The sequence below is a fragment of the Hordeum vulgare genome, chromosome 2H (assembly GCF_904849725.1).
Source record: "Hordeum vulgare subsp. vulgare chromosome 2H, MorexV3_pseudomolecules_assembly, whole genome shotgun sequence".
Lineage (NCBI taxonomy): Eukaryota > Viridiplantae > Streptophyta > Magnoliopsida > Poales > Poaceae > Hordeum > Hordeum vulgare.
Genome location: NC_058519.1, coordinates 654,664,045 through 654,684,625, shown reverse-complemented (window position 1 = coordinate 654,684,625; position 20,581 = coordinate 654,664,045). Strand labels below are relative to the sequence as shown.

General features: G+C 43.9%; 1 protein-coding gene and 1 long non-coding RNA gene across 6 annotated transcripts; one reads left to right on the top strand and one right to left on the bottom strand.

The window, feature by feature from the left end:
* Positions 1-3,732: 3,732 nt before the first annotated feature.
* LOC123428468 lies at positions 3,733-5,262 on the top strand. 4 transcript variants are annotated; one of them, XR_006622552.1, is made up of 4 exons: positions 3,733-3,916; positions 4,375-4,540; positions 4,716-4,893; positions 5,088-5,262. It is a non-coding gene; the product is annotated as an uncharacterized LOC123428468 (long non-coding RNA). The 4 variants fall into 4 exon arrangements; XR_006622551.1 differs by lacking the exon at positions 5,088-5,262 and having other exon boundaries at positions 3,736-3,916; positions 4,689-5,064; XR_006622549.1 differs by lacking the exon at positions 5,088-5,262 and having other exon boundaries at positions 3,737-3,916; positions 4,716-5,064.
* Positions 5,263-11,881: 6,619 nt separating this feature from the next.
* LOC123428467 (exocyst complex component EXO70A1-like) lies at positions 11,882-19,442 on the bottom strand. 2 transcript variants are annotated; one of them, XM_045112679.1, is made up of 11 exons: positions 18,877-19,145; positions 18,224-18,429; positions 17,888-18,133; positions 15,954-16,092; positions 15,668-15,880; positions 14,747-14,952; positions 13,998-14,198; positions 13,812-13,911; positions 13,188-13,297; positions 12,945-13,091; positions 11,882-12,352 (listed from the first exon to the last, which is right to left on the bottom strand). In XM_045112679.1, exons 1-11 carry the CDS (start codon positions 19,111-19,113, stop codon positions 12,244-12,246), a joined length of 1,914 nt encoding a protein of 637 aa, XP_044968614.1. In that variant the 5' UTR covers positions 19,114-19,145; the 3' UTR covers positions 11,882-12,243. The 2 variants fall into 2 exon arrangements, with proteins under 2 accessions (XP_044968614.1, XP_044968615.1); XM_045112680.1 differs by having other exon boundaries at positions 17,888-18,429; positions 18,877-19,442.
* Between the last annotated feature and the right edge of the window lie 1,139 nt (positions 19,443-20,581).

The window sequence follows — 20,581 nt, the reverse complement described above, 5'->3', positions numbered from 1 at the left end:
GCTTTTGGTCTACAAGGGTATGTAGACACGTCTCCCTCTCGTTGCTAGCATCTCCATAAAATAGATCTTGGGTGTTTCATAGGAAAAAAATTTGTTTCTCATGCAACATTCCTCAACACGACGAGGCCCGTGTCCGTTACATGGACATGGTGGGGAAGGAGGGCGAGGAGCTGTTCTGGGAGACGCGGGTCAACGCCACCTACAATCACCACCTCCTCTAGGAGTACGTGTAGGTGGAAGAGCAGCTCGCCGCCGGCAGGGAGGTCGTGTCAGAAGCGAACCTGGCGGAGCAGCAGGCATTGCTCAAGTCCTATCCCTCCACCCACGAGATTCGCCTTGCCCGCTAGTGGTACCGCTAGAGGGTGGTGGAGGTGGCGGCGACCTACAAGGAGTGTGACGACGCGGTCGAGGCGGTGTTCGGTGAGACCAACGAGGAGGAGGAGGACATCACTGAGGTCGCACCCCGCCGGGACGACCACAAAGCCAGCACGGCCGCAGGTGCCGTCGGCATCGAGGAAGAGTAGTGCATGGTAGGTCGCCGACTCTCGGGTCCCAAGAAGGCCACCGCTCCTTCCGTGTTGTTGAAGAAAATCTTGGCCGCCTCAACATCATCCACCAATTAGATGCTTGGCGACAACGTGAAGGCGAGCAACTTCACTTCCCGGGGCTCGGGAAAATGAGGTTACGGAGGCGGAGCTGGAGAAGACAAAGCTTCGGTTCTTAGGGATCATGGTTGTACACTAGGAACGGGCGTCGGCGATATTAGATTAGGTGTATTAATTATACCTCTAGATCCGGACAAAGGGTGAATCAATAGTCAAAACCGTTTTAAAACAGGACAATTTTTTCCTAAATAACATATAAAACAACATTTTAATGACTTTGACTCAGTACCAAGCTCCTCATACTCTAGAATATTTTTTATTTACACATGCCTGATCATAAACTTGAAATCGTTATTAGGATATTTTTAGATCATATCCTTTATATATATATCTATCAAGATATCTAAGGACACATATAAATGTATACATTTTAATCATGCGAGTATCACAAATTGATTTACAAAATTATGAGAGTTTGTGTTTCTTCATTTTTTTCTCGCATTTACAGGATTGAGTTTCAATATATTTCTAAGGTGCACTGTATAGAAAAATAACTAATGTAACCATTGGAATTTAGTACTGAGTGATAACCAATCTATAAAAATTATAGATGCAATGTAAAAAAATTATTATTATTATTTAGTAACATTATCATCTAGTTATTAATCATGAAAAAATTGATGAAAAATAACTATGATTGTATGATAAAAATTGAGTTATAAATAAGTAAAAAAGTTTTGTATAAATATTAAATTCATTTCAGCTTGTCATGTAAACTAAAAATTGCTTGATCCAGCTTTGATGTATATACTAATATTCACGAACTATATTTATTTATTGTATTATTGACCTATCTTTAATAGTCACATACATATATACAATTGATCAAGGGCAACACTAAGTATCAGATTATGATAGGTAGCATCCTATCAGACCAGTCTTTAGCAATTGGATTAGAAGGAGCATAAACATTCGACCTACTATTTAGTCTAGGCGTGAGATTAGGTATTTAGTGGGACCACTTTTGCCTCACATAGCCTATGCATGCATTTGTTTTCCATGGTAACTAATGCAGCACTAATAACATGGGATTAATGATTAATTAGGCCCCCTGTTTGAGTAAAATAATCCCTATTTTCACAAACCAAATATTGTTTTAAATATATTCCGGTTTGTTGCAGAGTATTATACTCCGTAACGTAATGGTTTGTTTACATAACAATAAAAAATATGATTACCATAGAATTATCTTCCAGGATGAATTAGATTTGCTTCAATTTGCTAAAAAAGATATAATAATATTTCCTACCAACCATAGTATTGCTTTCAACGTAATATGAATTTGTTTCCATCAAACACAAAATTATCTTCGCTATCATGAACGCACATGCTTCAACCGAATTGGGGATGTGCATCCACAGAAATAAAAATTTGCCCCCATCCTAACATGATTTTGTTTCCATGGAGAAAAAAACTCAAATTATAATCACAATGTTTTTGTATCAGTGATCAGAAATATTCATATTGATTGTGCCACATGCTTTCTACTAGCTTCTTATTTGATTTTGTAAACATTGACAAGCGGCTATGCCGTTCCTATTTCCATGCAATGTATACTTTCTATTTTCTTACTGACGCTTGATGATGCAACAATGTCGCTAGTTATTTCCATGTGTTGGAAGAAATCATGCCCATCATCTTGAGCTGGGTTCTCATGGTGCGAGAGGTCTACATCGCTATTTCCATCAGTTTCCATTTTTTACTTTTTCGCTTGTCATCATTACTTGAATGACACTGGTGCCCCCTATTTTAACATAGCGGATCAGGAAGCGTGGATATTTTTAAGCATCAATTTCATAATATCTCACATTATTAAGGAAATCGTTAACTGGTAACTTATCGGTCGGTTGGCGAGTATGGCATTAATGGTCTAATCGGCAAGTTAATCGACCATTTTATCAATTAATCGGATGATTTTTTGGTTTATCTGCTACTCGGTGACCCTATGAGTAGGGATTAATCGGCAAGTTAACTGGTTAATCGAAAGAATTCTTGAACACGCCTATCTCAACATAAGTTATACCTAGTGGAAGCATAAAAACTGAAACTAGAAATTGGCTATGCTTGCCGCCCACATGCAGGTGCATCATTTAAAAGCACGAATATGTTACCAATGAAGCAAATTGTATGCCCAGAAGAAGCACAAATAAGTCGATCGATGCGCAAACTCGACACGTCGTCTTTGAAGTAGCCGCATCCGACCTTCACCTCCAAGCACCACACATCGTCAATGAAGTATATGTGAGAAATCAAAAAATATGAAGCATAACTAACACAATTGTTTTATACTATCATGAACTAGAAAAAACGCAGAAAACTTGATTTGAGAAACTACACACTTGCCGAGCAAAATTTGGGTGCATAAATTTAATATTTGCGAAACCATACTGTGATACGGACACTACATGTCAACATTAGCAGGATAGTAAAAAAATCAAGGAAGCATGCTTCCAATTGAAGCGAAACTACTGGAGAACGGCGAGACTTGGAGCGATTTCGGGTGAGAATGAGGCGATAGAACGAAAAGGTGCGAGATTAGGAGGGGGTCGTGGGGTGTTTTTTGTTATTTTAATTTCAATTTAGACGGGGATAAAAGGTAGTTGGATCGGGATACTACCGGATCCTCTCAGCCATACGATGAAAAGGAAATCGATGGAAAAGGACTAGTCTGTCGAGTGAAAGGGATAAGACGTCTCACAAACAGTGTTTCCCATTGATCAAACGGAGAATATAGAAGCGAATCTCCCCTAATCTCCCCTAATAATAAAGCGTCGATCGTTTCTGTCGTCCGGCGTGGCATTTTTGCAAAAAGGCCCCTTCGTTTTCAGTTAATAAACCCGCAGTCCTTTCTTTAGTGAGGAAAACGTTTCACTTTTATCTAAACCCCCCTATGGTTTCCCGGTGCTGGAGCTGCGACGAGCCGACGACGGCCAGGCCGAGCTAGGCCTTGGGGAGGGCACGACCAGGCCGTGGCGAGGAGGCATGGCGGCGGCAGCAGGGGCCCACGCACGCACGAGGAGGCATGGCGGCGGCAGCAGGGGCTCTCCGGCGCGGATCTCGGCGGGGGACTGCGGGGATAGGTCGGCGGAGGGGCGAGGCACCGCCGCCGCCTCCCCGGCCTCCCTCGCGCGTCGTCCGTCGACCACAACCACTGATCTAAGCGTACATGGATGGTGGCAGCGGTGGGGAGGAGCCCTGCGACGACCTCGACGCCTGCTCCGTCGACCACAACCACTGCGTCCGCAAGAAAGGTACAAAACCAATCGCACATCCCCCCTTCAAGAATCAGAAACAACCATACATGCTGCCACCAACAACCCATACATTACAATGCCTTGTTAGGACAAGCGAATTCATATGGTAGTAAGGATTAATAAGATTAGCAGCCGTGGATGGAGTGAAGTGGCTAGAGAATTTCGGAATCCAAACTATTGCTGCTATAGATCTACTCTGCTCCGCCATTTTGGTAACTGATGGCAATGCAGCAGCTGTGTGGTTCCCGGTTTTATGCAGCAGCTATTCAACTACTGATTTATTGCTTGGCGACCAATTGTGCGTGCTTAGATAATTTATACTGCGTAAACTGCAAAGCTCAGTAGCATGCGCACCTGAATTTGCTGTGATGACTGGACAAGTTACATGTTCAGTCAGTCATTCACCGCCAGCCCATGGCTATGCTTTCCATCTAAATTTCACATGTTATGTGCAGCCGCATGGGTTGGGGATATGCACTTCGGTTTTGGGTTCAAATGGCAATCGTTGAGCATTTGTATCACTATCGAGGATCTCAAGCACATGGGTCACACTATGATCAAGTGCATTCTGGTGCTATGATGATTGTGACACAAGATGTTAGCAGCAGAAGCAATCGCTATGTAAGTGTGATAGCCTGGTGTGACATCTCTTTTGATCCTGCTTTGTTTATTTTTCAAGTCATCAATATTCCCATTGCTTTTCTTCTTGCATAATTGCTCTAATCTCCAGCACTTTTGTGTTGTTGATAAAAATTGGTAGTATATGCAGCCGTGATCATGAAATTGTATTGAGCAGAATAGGAAAAAGATAATTTGAAAGCAAGAGGGGGAAAACTAGGGGGAAAACAGATCAGGAGTGAAGATGGCTGGTGGGAGGAGGGATCAGGGGGAGGGAAGCATGGTATGATGCCAGCCGCCGGCAAATCGGCACTCGTGGTACTGTAGAGTTGTCCGCTGAAATTGCTGCAGTTGAGGTTGATGATTATGAGATTTGTGCAGTTTTTAGAGTTGATGGCAGCTCCCCATACATGATATTATTGTTCAAATAGAGTTCCTCCAATCTCTTAAGATGGCCTATAGAATGTGGAATCCTGCCACTGAAATTGTTCTCTACAACACGAGATAATCTCCTTATAACATTTGTTTTTCATTTTGATATTTCCTGCAGATTATAGGATATAGAAGGCAGCTTCGCAGAGGGATCGCTGACGAGCAAGGTGAGGCCATTGCATCTATTATTTTGTTATAGTTCGTTTCAAAGAAATCACACTATTTTCTCTCAGTATATGCCTATACAGAGAAATGTCCTAAAGCACGCTTTAGTGAAGACTACTGATCTAGAAGACTAGAATTGGTTGTTGCTGAAATAAGTCTTTGCATAGGATTCTTGTCCGTTTGGGTGGAGCCAAGTTTTGTCTTGGTGTTGAACAACGCTACAATTGCATAGTTGTAAGTTATTTAGGATTGTCTTTGTTGGATACGACTTGGAGTTACAAGAGGTCCAGTACTAATTTTGTATATGTATGCACTTGTGCGCTCTTCCATTCTATATACACATGATTTCGAAGCATCTTTTACCGTACATTTTGTTTCTTTGCTCGGTACAAAATGTATTGCAAGTCTTGTTCTTTTTTTCCTTTTATCTAAATATAAAGCAGACCCTCTAAGGGCTCAGTTTTCTTCCCGTTGTCTGAATATTTCCAGATTCATTATTTTTTATTCTGCATATTTAGAAAACCATTTAGTTAACCACTTCCACTTCATTCTTCTTTGTCATGAAACCATATATATAAGTGTGTGCTCAAGCTATATTATGTGTGTTATTGGGAAGTACTCAGGAGCTCCTGGGTGCTTCACACCCCTGTATGAAATTTAAATTTAAAATATGCCAGTTTTTTAGAACACTCTGTAATTTTGGGAATAACAAACATGGGTGCCCAATTTACTCCCATGTGAAGTTCGTGAAAAAATTGGTGGAAATACAATCCAAACTAATATCCATCCAAACAGTTTTTCCATACATAGGAATTTTTTTGTCTTTCTTTGTCATGGATAGTTTCATGGTATTTTTTCACGATATCACACGAAAGTAGATAGGACACCCAAGTTTGATATTGCAAAATCCCAGTTTTTTTCCAATTTTCCATGCATTTTTTGTACTTAATGTTCATATACGGAGTGGAGCGGCCCGGTGCTATAAATCCTCTTTTGTATGTTATTATATTGCCTTGATTGCTATCTTAAAATACTATTATGTAATATTTCATATGATCCTTTTTTGTCAAATCTTGTAAAGGGTTTGGAATGTTACAACGTCAATTTATTTTGAATGTCGTCATTATCTTTTGGTCATGGTCGGCATGTTGCATCATATAATGCTCACTTGCTAGAGATGACATATGTCAAGCATGGGTGGTCAGGATAGGATTAACTCATTGGACTACAGCCGAAAGATAAGTTAGTAGTCATCACAAATTGCCACAAGCGATGCATGCTCTGTCCCCTCGATACATGATACAATGAGAAGTGAGAAAGGTGACTAGGGAGAACAACTACACAAAAAATCTTCTCGCGAGGTGAAGACTGAAAATGTTTGGCTTGGATTAAAAGGTTTATTAATTGTAAACCCTATGTTTGATCATGTGTGATATGTACACATCAACCATATAACATTGCTTCGATCATGTCTCCTTACATCTGTTATCATCTATAAGAACATATGAATTTCTGACTATAACTTAAATCCACCTAATCTTATGTGATACGTAGCGTAGCACGGGCATTTTACTAGTAATAATAAAGCGCGCAGCGCTTCTGTCGTCCGTCGCGATATTTTTGCAAAAACACCTCTCACTTTTTTGGTATTCAACCCGCGATACGTTTCTAAGTTAAAAACTTTTCGGATTTACATAACCCCCCTTCGTCTCCCGCACCCAAGAGCAGCCCCTGATCTGCTCCCCGCGCTGCCGCCCCGCTCCTTCCGCCGGTCGCCGGCCCCGATCCACGCCGGATCCCACCGCCGGCGAGCTGCCGAAGCCGTCGCCCCCAGCCATGCATCCTCCGGAGCTCCGCCGAGATCCGGAGCGCCGCCCCGGCGAGCAGCCGCGTCGCCCTGCCTCCTGCGCCTCCCCGCTCTCCCTGCCTCTCCTTGCGCCGCCGCAACTCGTGCCGACAGCAAACCCCGCCGCGCGCCTCGCGTGCTAGTCCCTCCGGACGCCGCAGCCGCCTGCTCGCCGAGCACCTCTGCCCCGTCGCGCCTAGATCGGATCCAGATCGACCCGCCGCCGCGTGACGACTGGGATTTTGTACAGGTCGGTTGCCGGAGGTGGCAAGTCGCAAAGGAGAAGGGAAGTGGTAGCATACAGAGGGGGAAGAGAAAGCGGTGACACGCATGGGAGGATGGGAAGCGGCGCGCACTGATGAGGACCTAGCTAGTCGTCATCTAGATCGGGAGGGGGTGAGAGGAGCGGGAGGGGCTGGGCAAAGGGATAAACCCTAGCTCTTTAGGAGCGGGCGGGGTTGAGAGGGGTTATGGGCCAAATAATCGGGCTTTTTCCCACAAGTTAGCGGGCGAACTTTCATTAATCGGCGATCTAACATATTATTTAACTGGTCTGACAGATCATTTAATCAGCCTGGCAAGTTAAGTGATGAATATATATTATTCAATTCGACCATCGGATGAATAACGATTAACTGACCAAGTAACTGATTAATCGGATGTATTCTTGAACAATGCTATTTAAAGATAGTTTATAAAATGAATGAAAAAACATATGCATATAATTTTGAATATTATAGATATGCTTGGAATGTATCATGTTTCACTAGCAAAAATGCCCGTGCGTTGCAACGGAAGAAAAACTATCAGGTTATACAGGTGTGATAGATATAAAGAAGTATGAATCCAATGCGAATATGACATAAGGATTTTTGAAATATTATTTCACAAAGTATATCTGAGTGATGGCATGATGAGATAAGGCACTTTTAAAATGTAATTTCAAAAACAAAAAATATAATGCTCATTGTGACTTGATTTGTTAAGGGGCCACAACAAAATATTTTGTGGTGAGTAAATTGTAAATCACAGACACCTTTTTGTACCCAGCGCGGGGGACTAAATAAAATCATAAAATGACCACTAGAGATTTTTTAATAAAACCTTTATCTAAGCGACAGTTAGTTTTGTTCATTATTTAGAGATGTGTTTTAATTTTGGGGAACATTTTCTAAAAGTTGATAGACATGTTTTTCAAATTCCTTAATATTTTTTGAATATCTGATCATTTTTAAAAATCATGAGCATTTTTTATTTCATGACAATTTATTTGAAATCATGATTTGTTTTATAATATGTGAGCAATTTTTGAATTCATGAACATTTTATGACTTTCTGAATATTTTTTAAATACACAAACAGTTTATCATGTTTCTACTTTTTTTAAACTGACAACTTTTAATATATTTTTTGTTCTTTTGAAATCTGGAATTAATTTAGAGAAGAAAACCAAAACAGGAATAAGAAAGTAAAAGAAATACTAAACAGGGGTGCCGTTACCTGTGAAAAACCAAAACAGGAATAGAAAGTAAAAAAATAGGTGTGAGAACCAGGGATCAAACCCCTGCTCTCCAGTGTGGAGGGTTGAGGCTTTGGCCATCGGGCTAGTCCATGTTGATTTTCTTTTAATATATTAGTCTATTGAAAACATACAACGGCGCGACGATTTTTGAAATTCGAAAACTGAAACTTTTTTGACTTACGGATGGCATTGGTGGGTAATTTATGATTGCTTCAGGAGCAACTTTAATGACGTACCACAGAAGCAATAGGTGCTTTATTAATAGGTAAAGATAAAGAATAAAAAATACGCGCGTAGACAAATGTCACAAAAAACTAATGAAAAATTTTCACACACGCAAGAAAAGAAAGAAAAATTAATGAATTTTTTTGCACACGTAAGGAAAGAATTACTTCCTCCGTTCTATAATAATTGTTTTAGTCCACGACAATTTTTATATGAAACAAAAGGGAGTATCGACTGGAAGTACTTTTTCACTCACTTTTTGAGAGTATTTGTTTTCCTGCATTCATGAAGAGACCGCGCTGCATACAATCAAAAAAGGGCTCCAGCTAGCTACGGAGCATTCGCAAGCTACAATCATCCTTCAATCCGACTGTGTAGAGGCACTCAAGATGATTGCAGATGCTTCCCCCCAACAGATCAGCTTATGGATACTTGGTGGCGGATATCAGGGAGTATATGAACATTAGGGCTTTTGTTCCTGTCAAAATTCTCCAAGAACAGAGTAGGGTTGCACATTGTTTAGCAAACTTTGATAGATGTGGTGATAGCACAGTCTGCTGGTTGGGGCGCCCACCTTCATGTACCCATAGTTTAGTCGCTGATGATTGTAACACTATCACTATGGAATAAAAATCCCTATGTTGTCTCGCAAAAAAAAAGAGACCACGCGAGGGAATTGTAGTACTTAGAGCATCTCCAACAGCCGCGCTTCGCGCCGCGCCCAAAAAATGTATTTACAGCGGCGCGCCGGCTGGTTTAGCGCAGGGATACGCGCCGCTCCAGCAGTGCCCAGAAATGCAGCGCGCGCACAACATTTTTTAAAGTAGATTGCATTACAATAAAAACGATATTTTACATATATTGCAACTAGATAGGTAGTTCGAAAACATAGATAGATAGTTCGGTGCTAGATAGTTCGAAAACAAAAAAACTAATCCTAGTCGCTCCAGTCATCTGCACCATCACCATCGTCGTTGGTATCGTCAGGGGTTGACAGCCAGATGTCAAACCAACGCTCATCTTCTTCAGTGAAGAAGGACCTCCGAGGTCGGCCTGCGCACACGCCAATGCCTTCCGACGACGCCTGTCCAACCGCTCCTCGCGACGCCGGCGCGTGTCCTCCTCGCGGCGTCGTTCCCAATATTCCTGCTCGTAGGCGACGTCCTCCGGATGGCGCCGGCGCCACTCCGCCATGACCCGCTCGTCCTCCTGGGCGACGAGGAGGCGGCGTTGCAGCGCAGTGTGCTCCGCACGGTCTTGTGCGGAGTTTAGACGAGGCGGCGGGGCGAGGTCTAACGCCTGCTGGAGCGTGTGGACGTCCGTGAAATTCATTTGGAGGCGCGGCCTGCCTAGGCGCCACGCCGCCGCGTCGAACGCGCGGGCGGCCTCGTGCGTCGTGTCGTAGGTTCCGAGGCTCAGCCGAAGATCGCCGGAGCGTATCTCGGCGTAGAACCCGCCGTTGGGGCGCTGGCGGACGCCGCGGTAGCCGGACGCAGAACGGCGGCGCGGCGGCATGGTGGCGCGTCGACGACGGCGGCGGCGCGAGAGGCAGAGGAAGAGAGAGCGCGCTGGGGCGGCGGCGCGAGAGGTAGAGGGAGAGAGAACGCGCGCTGTGATGGCGCGAGGAAGCGGCAGCGCGCTGCCTTTTATGGGCGCGCGGGACGCGGTGCCGCAAAAATGGCGCGCGAGCTGCCGCCTTTTCGCGCGCGGTTTTCCCGCCGCCACTGGAGCGCGCCAAACTGTCCCGCGCGCGGTAAAATGCCGGTTTAGCGCGCGCGCCCCTTTTTGCGCCGCTGTTGGAGATGCTCTTACCCCGTCGCCCAAACCAGTCAAACAGCCTTTGATCAGATTTTTTTTCTTAATAGAGGCATCAAAAAATGTCTTAGGTCTAATTAATAGCGAAGGAAACAAAATTAAATATAACAGACAAACAACTGGACACCGAATTATTGATAAAGAATAAAATTACATTGAAAAGTATACTGCTCTCTCCTATCCGAATTAATTGATCCGGTCTTTATACAATATAGTAGAGTCTAAGACTACATCAATTAATTCAGAGTGGAAACAATAGTCTTCTTCCTCCTATTGCCGCTTGCACTGATTGAAAAATGCACTAAGCCAACAGTAAAAGAAAGGACACGAACAAATTCGCTCGTTCCGGAGGATGAGATATATAAATCACTGAAGCATTATCTTATGTAATACAAACATGCAATTCATCACCATCAGTCCATAGGATTGGAAAAATCAAATCATGCCACAAAACAACAAAAACAAAGATATTGAAGTCGCCGCGCCAATTGGCAGTCAATAGTTCTCCTCGAAAAACACAAAGTACCAGAAAACCAAAAAAATCCAGGGAGACATACTCTCGCAGGCCCCTCATTGGCTCAAATCAGAAATAGGATGTCGCCGCACCAATTGGCATTCAATAGTTATCCTTGAAAAACACATACCAAAAAACCAAAAAAATCTAGGGAGACATACTCTCACAGGTCCCTCATTGGCTCAAATTAGCTCAAATCAGACATAGGGAGAGACGGAAGAGACCTTATTTCCAACACGCCATCACTGCCACCACCTCGTTGATGTCACCAAGAAAATAAGACCTGATAAAAATTGATATATACTTATCGAACATCGAACAGAAGAATATGACATCAATATCCATGTACGTATTACGAGCCTGGAATATGGCATCAATATCCATGTACTCCCTCCGTTTCTAAATATAAGTCTTTTAAACGATTTTACTATATGTCTACATACAGAGCAAAATGATTGAATGTACACTCTAAAATATGTCTATATACTCGTATGTAGTTCACTAGTGAAATCTCTACAAAGACTTATATTTAAGAACAGAGGGAGTATGTATTACGAGCCTGGATCAGCTGTAATAAGCAATAATAATACTGCAACGTGTGTAAATTGCCTGTCAAAACATCCAGGCATAATCACCCGCGTTGGCGTTGCTTGTACCACAAGGGTCCTAACATGTCCAGTAGACAAAATATAGTAAAGCAAATTCCTCTGAACCAGTCCTGGAAGAAAGTTTCAACACCAGAAGTCACAAGGAGACCAGGGCAAAAGCACAACAGCTCAAACTCATCACTGTGGTCAACCCAAATACAATCCACAACCAAGCCACTGATCACTCAGGTCAACTTTATTACCACTATGCAGAGAACTACAATGCCGAACAGGGAAACACCGACGAACTACGTCGACGCTGAACTGCTGCACACCGCCAGTACCGAATATGCTATAACAAGAATTTCAGCATTCCAATCCCCCCAAAAGAACAAAAAGAATCTCAGCACACCGAAACCACCTACTACTATGATAAGCAAGGCAAGACATACAGCTAGACCTTACGCTCTGTACAAAAGACCATGCACCGAGGGGCAAGGGCCGATGCAGTTCGACTCAGTCACATGGACAAACTAGGGGTCCAATTTACAGGAACACCGTCGCACCCTCACAGAGCGCGGCACGCAGCGAGGCCGGCTATCAAGAACGTTCTTGTTTCCCCTCGAATAGGTTGCCCAGGAACAGCTCAAGCTGCTCAGGCGTGTGCTTGACGTACTTCCCAGGCGCTTTGCTGTTCTCGATGAGAGGCCTGCAATTCGACAAAGAGATTTTATAAGCACATACACAATTACGGATGAACTAGAAGCTAGGAGCGACAACCTTGAGACAGAACAGTTTTTGAAAGAGATCTTTAGAAATAAACATCTATGTTCGTAAACAAGTAACACCAAAAGAACGTTATTTCACGAGATTAAACCTGTCAGAAAATAGTTATGAGCCAAACCTCAAAAAATGACGTGTTGTTAAATTTCACCACAAATAAATATAAACTAGCCTAACCTGCAACCTCAGGATTCAGGTCTAAATGTCTAATTGACACACATATACACAAAAAGATACAATAAGTTTGCCTCCTAAATGGCTGCCAAGTGGCAAGTGCATCAGGGTATAGGAATAAATGGATTAACTATATTTATTATAATGCTGGTATGAAGGAAAAAAAATACCGTCACTAGATACCATATACAAATGTGGCACAAGCTTAGCTTTAAGATAATGCCACCAGGTTCAGAACAAAAAGCATAGAACAAGAAAGTTGCGTGTTATGATCCTCGGGTTCAGGTTGATGCATTGAAATTCACTGTTTATGAGCACAAGGTGTCATGTGTCAAGAAAAATACCCGAAGCGCTTTTGGAAAGATCTGTATGCGGGTAACAGAATTTCTGCAACTGCCAGTCTCAGTGACTCTCGCAACTCTGAATCTGGAACAGACCAGCCACACTGCTTTTGATAAATCTCTTCAAATTGCATATTGAAAGACCTGAATCTGATAGCATCATGGGGGGAAACAATGTTTCAGTATGGAATAATAGGCCATCATGATAGTAAAGTAAGCTGAAATAGTCAGGGCATATGAGCAAACCTCTCTTTCACAGCTGTTCTTGAAGCTCCACTGCTATTGCCACCTTCGCTTCCTGCTTGACCACTACCTCCTGATGAAGTCAAACCTTGACCTGAGAGGCATTGCAACACCTACAACATTGGAACAAACTAAAATAAAGCAGTGCACATAAATATTTACTACCTACACTTTTACAATTTCTTGCAAATGTAATTTCAGTTTCTAAGCAGTATTATTGTCTTGTACATGCCAACAGATAAAGTGGTGACCAAAGCTAGTGATACAATTAAGCCACAAAATTTTCCTTCTGAACATACATCAATCAACAATATTACCCACAACCACAATCATACCTCAGCAACAAAGATTAAGGCTCGGCAAAACAAAATAGGTCAATCCCATTTTCCATGCTATGAAATGCATTACTATTAGTACGTTTAAGGCCGTTAATTATCTCTGGATTCCTCCTGTATATTCAGAGACAGTAGCTACATAGATATTAGATTTTCAAGTGTGTTAGTTTGGATTGGCAGTTCTTAGTGAGAACATTTATGGACGAGGCTGAAAAGGCTTCAACGAGATGGTATCAAAATGCAAGAGAAATAGGCACAACGAGTTCTAATCGAAGATTTCTGGCCAACGAACCTTTGACCAAGCAACCCTTCTATATTGGTTTGCATTTTGCTGTACAATCCTTCGATGTCTTTGAATCCAGTCATCGCCCAATAAATCCTTGGCTTCTGATCTGCACGAAATGAAAGAAAGCATTAGACTAAACTCACACTCTTACAAACTCATTATGACTTTACTTGTACTTCATAAAGAGCATACCTGCGGACAGATTTAACAATATAATGAATGTTATTCATCAAAAAGATGTGCATCAATGCAGGATCCTTGTATTGTTTTGCTTTTGCTTCCAAATTATTTTGTAAAGCTTGCATAATACTCATGGTCACAGATGCCAGCTCAGAACCTGATCCATCTTCCCTTTTGAATTCCTGGAAGAGCTGTTTCAGAGTTGATTGATAGCTGCACAAAGAGTAGCAGATTGAGGTCATTATTTACTTACAGTTATTCCTTTATTTTGTGAAGCTGAAACAAGTAGTGACATGTTGAAAGATAACATGGATAGGGAGTTACTACTACTAGTTAGAACTAACACAGCCTGAAAGGGCATTAAATAATACACCCTCTGTTCCTAAATGTAAGACGTTTTGGCAGTTCAATTTAAACTGTCAAAACGTCTTACATTTAGAAACAGAGATAGTAGGTGAAATACTGGAAGTGTCAACACCACCTTTACAAGAATGGAATAGATGAAGTTTCACATACAGCTACAAGCAGAGCTATCTATTCTGATTACTGAAACAGCTGTAAAAATGAGAAAAACTGTTTTTTTTTTTTGGTGAAGTAGAAGGCTCTACAAAAGGTCCAAATATAACAGCGGTGAGGTGCATAACACAAATATCAACATAACCCAGTGGATAAACTTAAGAAAGAACACATGAAAGTATGACCATACACCTACGCAATTGCCAAAAAAATAATATCAAAAGCGCAGGTCATTAGACACTTACTCAAATAAGAATTTAACATAGTTAATCACATAGCTTGTCAAAGGATGAACCGTTCCATCAGTATGAATATTCTTCGTTGCATCCTTCTCGACAGCTTCTTCGAAATCGCTGAAAGTCTTCTGTGCAGTTTGTGCTAAACATTTTGTCAGACTGAGTGCAGAGTCACGCATTTGAGAGCATGATTCTCCAACAAAGATGGTGTCAATCTGCAGTCAATTGAAAAGATGAATGTTTTAGTTACTCCATGCTTACGACCATATATAAAAATAAATTCACATTGAATTTACACTACAAGTCTTCAACCTTCCTACAAGATATCAAATCAGAGATAAGAGAGTCTGAACAACAAAGTCATGGTGAAAAACATATTTTATGCATAAAAGGTAAACTTAAATACAAATGGGAATGGCCCAACACTTCAATGATGGAACTATGGTATCGAACTGTGACACATAAGTACTACTCCCTCCGTCTCAAAATAAGTGCCTTAAGCTTAGTATAATTTTGCACTAGAGCTAGTTCAAAGTTGACAGTTATTTTGGGATGGAGGGAGTATTATATTTGTAAAGTTGCAGACAATGCATAAAAGGTAAATTCAAATACAAATGGCCCAACACTTCAATGATGGAAGTATATGGTATCAAAGTGTAACACATGAGTACTATCATATTTGTATAGTTGCGGACGGAGATTGTTCTTCGTAACCATATGCAACATTCAATAATTGCTCAAATGTCTCCAGCCAAAGCAAACCAAACTGTTAAGGCAGTTGGTGCAGGAAAAAATTTCAGGCGGCACAAGGCAATAAGCATTTGTGTCAACCGCAAAAAGATAAACTGTACATTTGACATCCCTTTTTAACATTATGCACACAAGTGCACTCGTTAGCCAGTGAAACAAACATGTCTGAAAAAAATATACCTCTGTTTGAAGTTCACACATTATCTCATACATGTCTAGCAGAACAAACAATTTCTCCGGTGATCTTTTACTCGTAGCAATTGCCTCGCCAAAGCTGAGTAGAGTAGCCAAACTGTTCTTGGTTATTGCAGAAAAACACTTATCTCTCAAAGATTGGCTACATTCAAAAACTTGGTCACAGAGCTGGCGTTCCCCAGCGAAAAGTAGTTTCACCTGTTCCAAGCAAAATGTGTCATTAAAAGAAAGCTATATAGAGCCATTTAGTAGGTTTGAGAAAGATCCTTACAGCAATTCGCATGAAATGAATCCAATTTCCTATTTTAGACTCCAAAATCTCCCAAGGCATTTTCTGCACTTCATCTTTACTCAGTTTCTCAACACCCAAGTTCTTCAAACTCGACTCCAAAGCTGAAGCACGAGCTTCGCTGCATATAGAAGGAGAATATGTTTCAGCAAGTCACTCTTGACTAGAAAATTGCCTCTCTTTTTTATGTTGTCCGTATATAATCAGTTTCATCTAGGTGAATGCTTCAAGTCTCTTTTGTGGAATGCTTACCATGAAATGGTCGTTACATCTTCTATTGCTGAAATTTTATTTGTGTTGTAATTTCTGTGTACTTAACACAGCATTATATCTGTATTTTTATGTCTACAGGAGCAAGGATTCCGAACACATATTAACCAATTGTGAGGAGCTAAATCAGTACTTAGAGATGTAAAGTGCCTGACTATTTAAGGTAACATGAAAGCCAAGAATATTTTGTCGTTACAAGATGTTATTACCTATACTTCTTTTCTATGTTAAAGTTGATAGCTCTAACTAAAACCACTTAATAAAGGATAAATGCAGTTCATCCAACAATAAACCAAATTCCAACTATGAGCAGTTAAAAACTGAGATCACGCCTAGGCACGAAAGCGCTGAGCAGAGGCCTACCGCTTCGCTTTTGGTTAAGTGCTGAAAAAAGCACTCGGACGCCTAGGTTTAGACAAAGGAGAGCGGGGTGAGAGACAGAGGAGAGCAAGGCGACCGCGTGCCACCAGATGTGGGGCTTTCTTCCCCGACATCACCACCCATCTTCTTCCCCCTAGCGCCGCTAGACCTTGAGCTCCCCTTCCCCGACCTCGCCACCAGTCCTTCCCCCTCTTTCCCGATCTCAGGCTCCTCCTCGTCAAGGCTGGAGCCTGGTGGCTTCTCTTCCCCGACATCACCGCTGCCAGCTTTCTTCCCCTTCCCTGACCTCTAGCTCCTCCTCATCTCTCCTTCCCCAACATACTTGCGATTTTATGCTTAATAGATGCTTTGAAAATTATTTTCAGGTGCCCTTGTTCCTGTCCATACGACATTCATACAGAACGCTTAAGCGCGCCTAGTCGCCACTCAAGCTGTCATTGCACTAAGCGAAGGCACAACGCTCCTCCTCATCTCTCCTTCCCCAACATACTTGCGATTTTATGCTTAATAGATGCTTTGAAAATTATTTTCAGGTGCCCTTGTTCCTGTCCATACGACATTCATACAGAACGCTTAAGCGCGCCTAGTCGCCACTCAAGCTGTCATTGCACTAAGCGAAGGCACAACGCTCGCTCAGCGCCTAGCGCTTAAAAAAACATTCAACTATAAAAACTATGACACAACCAAACACGAATAAACTAAATGTTGAATTGAATCATACTAGTACAAGTCTATGCTGGGGTTTATCACTCATTTTTGTACTTGATGTTTTATTTTCCAGTCACTTCTTCAATTCAGAGAAAGAATTCGTTATCCAATTTGGAAGGATTCCATCCTTATACCTATCCATGACTATCATATCAAGAAGTTTCTTACGAGCAATGCCAGACATATCTGTGTAATTATTATAGACATGCATATAACTGCTGACTGTCCCTAAAAAATTATATCACCCAGACCTTTCTCAATTATTTTGTTTCTATAAATGGTCCAGAAACAACTTAGAACTAACAGCTGCCTCTGAAATTTCTGTTAACCGCTTGAATCCAAAAGCAAGACCATATCATATCAGCAGCATTCCTTAAATGAGAATGATTTATTATTGTGTATCATATTACCCGGGTTATTTCCTTATCCAAAGTATAGAGTGCACATCTAAGGGTAGAGCTACATTTCGTGTCGTACAATCACGCGAAAAGTTTCCTATTGTACTTATACTTACTCGCATGAACAAGGAGAATTATAACCAGTCTAGCTCCGCTTACCTGTATATTTCTGCACATTGCTGTTGGCATCCAGCTTGGACCAGCTGTTGTGCCAATTTCGCAAGCAAAGGAACAAACTTGGGCTCAATAAGTGCAGGAGGGCTGTATACGGCAGCCTCCGCGGTTTCATGGTTATCGGATTGCGCGCCACCCGGCGGGTGTTTCCCACCTTCAGACCGAGACTCGGCTGATGGCCGAAGCGTACTCGGAAGGCAGTCGAAAAGACGGTCAGGCTCCATCGGTTTGCTGGGCCATTTAAGAGGGTGCACGCACCATGCAAGAGTTAGATGACGTCGAGACAAAAATAGCAATTTAAATGGATGATGAGACACGGACCTGCGCTGAGTCAACTGGTTCTGGAATTCACCCTCCATCTTGACCAGGGCCTTGGAGAGGAGGCCGTTCACGTGGCTGAGCACCCGGTCGCTGCTGCTGTAGCTCCTATTCGAGCTGAAGAAGCGCTCGATGCTCCGCAGCCGGTCGACCGCGTCGAGGAAACCCTGGAGGTTCTCATTAGGACCTTTCTGTATCTCACGCTCTGCCTGCACATACATATATAGAGAGATATTGAGCATTATATATATGTACTATCTAGTTTTTCGTGAGACTCGCTTAAGGAATATAATAATGTCCATGAAAAAACACGCCCAGCAATTCCCCATCATCAAGAGGAAAACTGACAATTTCAGCGACATACCAAAAGCTATAATTGGGTACTGTGTGACACTAGGTAGCAGCAAAACTAGGCTTGCTTGCACTGAACAACAAGCCTGAGATGTGGTAGATTGGGCTGATGACGCCAGCCAGCCACCAAAAGACTAAACTTTGCGCACACTCGATCGCCTACCGGCCACCACAGTTCCAGCCAGCAGCGATGCAATGGGGATCCGAACAACAGTGGCGGAGCGCGCGCGGGACGGGACGGGACGGGCAGGGAGGGGATTGGATCGTTGGTAAGTAGTACTGTACAGTAGAAGAGTAGTAGGTACCTCTCGTGTGCGGTCGAACTGGGTGAGTATGACGTCGGCGGAGCGGAGGGTGCGGTCGATGTTCTCGTGGGCGGTGCGGACGGCGTGGGTGCGGAGCTGGATGGGGCGCATGGCGGCGTCGAGCGCGGAGAGGCGGCTGTCGAAGGAGCCGAGGATGGAGACGACGGCGTCCGTGGCCGCCTGGCTCCGGCCCAGCGACTCCCGCAGCAGCGCGGCCCGCTGCGCCAGGCCCTCCATCCCGCTGCCCGAGGACGGATGCTCCTCCTCCTCCTCCTGGAGAGCTTGGGCCGGAGAGGCGGGGCGGATCTGGGGGACGGGATCCGGGGCTGCGCGCTGGCTGCGCGCAGGCACAGCGGAGCGGAGCGGGTGGATGGAGGACCCCACGGCGGGGTGGGGTGGGGTGGGGTGGGGTGGCTGGCGGAGGAAGCGAAGCGAAGCGAGGCGATGGCGAGAGGGGAAAGGAGGGGAATGATTGGGAAGGAAGCGGGGACAAAGGAGGAAAGCGAGGAGACGGAAGGAAGGGGCGGCGGAAGCGGAACTGCCGCCGCGCGCGTGCGTTGCGTGTGTTGCTCTTGCGTGGGCCGGAGGGCGCGGGCTGGATTGGACCCGCCCGAGGGTCGCCTACTCGCTCACACGTGGTGGTGTACCGTGCACGCCGTGTCAACCGAGTGCGTGATTTAGAGCAACTCCATCAGGCCTCCCATCCCGCCCCGGCCCGTAAAATAACCGCCAAAATGCGAGTCGGGCCGAAAAAACCAGTCCGATCAGACCCCGCATCCCGTCCCGGACCGCAAAAAATTTTAGGGGCCACGGCAAAATCCCGACCCCGACCCGGGAAAACGCGGGTTTCTCCCTCGCGGCTGCGGTGCCCTGCATATAAGCGGAAGCGGTTGGTGGGGGGACATTTCATCTCGCGCTTTCTCTCACCAACCACCTGTTCTCTCCCCCCTCGCGTCGTCGGCGGCCGCCGCCCAAGATTTCGGCGACAGCAGCCGGCACGAGTACGCCGGAAGGCCGCCACGCGCACGAGGCCTCCCCTACCTTCCCCCCTGCATCGGCGCGCCGCCGGATTTGCAGATCTACGGCACTTCATCGGGGCCGTCGGATTTGCCTTTTTCCGGCCGCTGGTTGCTGCCCCAGGCGATGGAGTGGTCGGGGAGTGCGAGCACCAAGTGCTGCGGCTCACTTCGGGCACGCCGAAGCACCCCCGATGGATGTTCTACAAATGCGAAAACGACGGGGTACGTGCACTTGCGGTAACTCGTTCCATAGCTCATTCTCTAGTTCAATTGCCATGGCTCACTTCGAGCTTGCTCATTCTTTTGTGTAGGACGATGGATGCTCATTTTAGTTTTGAGAAGGTCAATACATTGATTTGTTGATAGAAAGAAACTGCGGCGGATCAATTTAAGTTGCAAATCTAAGTTTTACGGACAGGGAGGAGTTGCGCCAGATCAGAACCCACAGAAGCCGACCTGTAAAAAAAGTATATTCCGCGAATATGTTTTTTATGGGTACATTATGCGGGGTCTGCATCTGTGCCAGCCTGCGCGGCCCGTAAAAGCGGTTTTACGCGAACTACAAACGTGTTTTGCAGGCCGGCTGGATGTGGGGTCTGCTAAAGTTGCTCTTAGAGCATCTCTAGTAGTACCCTCAAAACCTCAGACCCTTAAAAATAACTGATTTTTTATAGTTTACGAGCAAA

Excerpts from the sequence above, each read along its gene's own strand:
- LOC123428467 (XM_045112680.1), bottom strand. The coding sequence starts at position 19,113 with ATGGAGGGCCTGGCGCAGCGGGCCGCGCTGCTGCGGGAGTCGCTGGGC. Across the intron at positions 16,093-17,887 it reads CAATGTGCAGAAATATACAG|CGAAGCTCGTGCTTCAGCTT; the intron begins GTAAGCGGAGCT and ends TTCTATATGCAG. Across the intron at positions 13,092-13,187 it reads AGAACAGCTGTGAAAGAGAG|ATTCAGGTCTTTCAATATGC; the intron begins GTTTGCTCATAT and ends TGATGCTATCAG.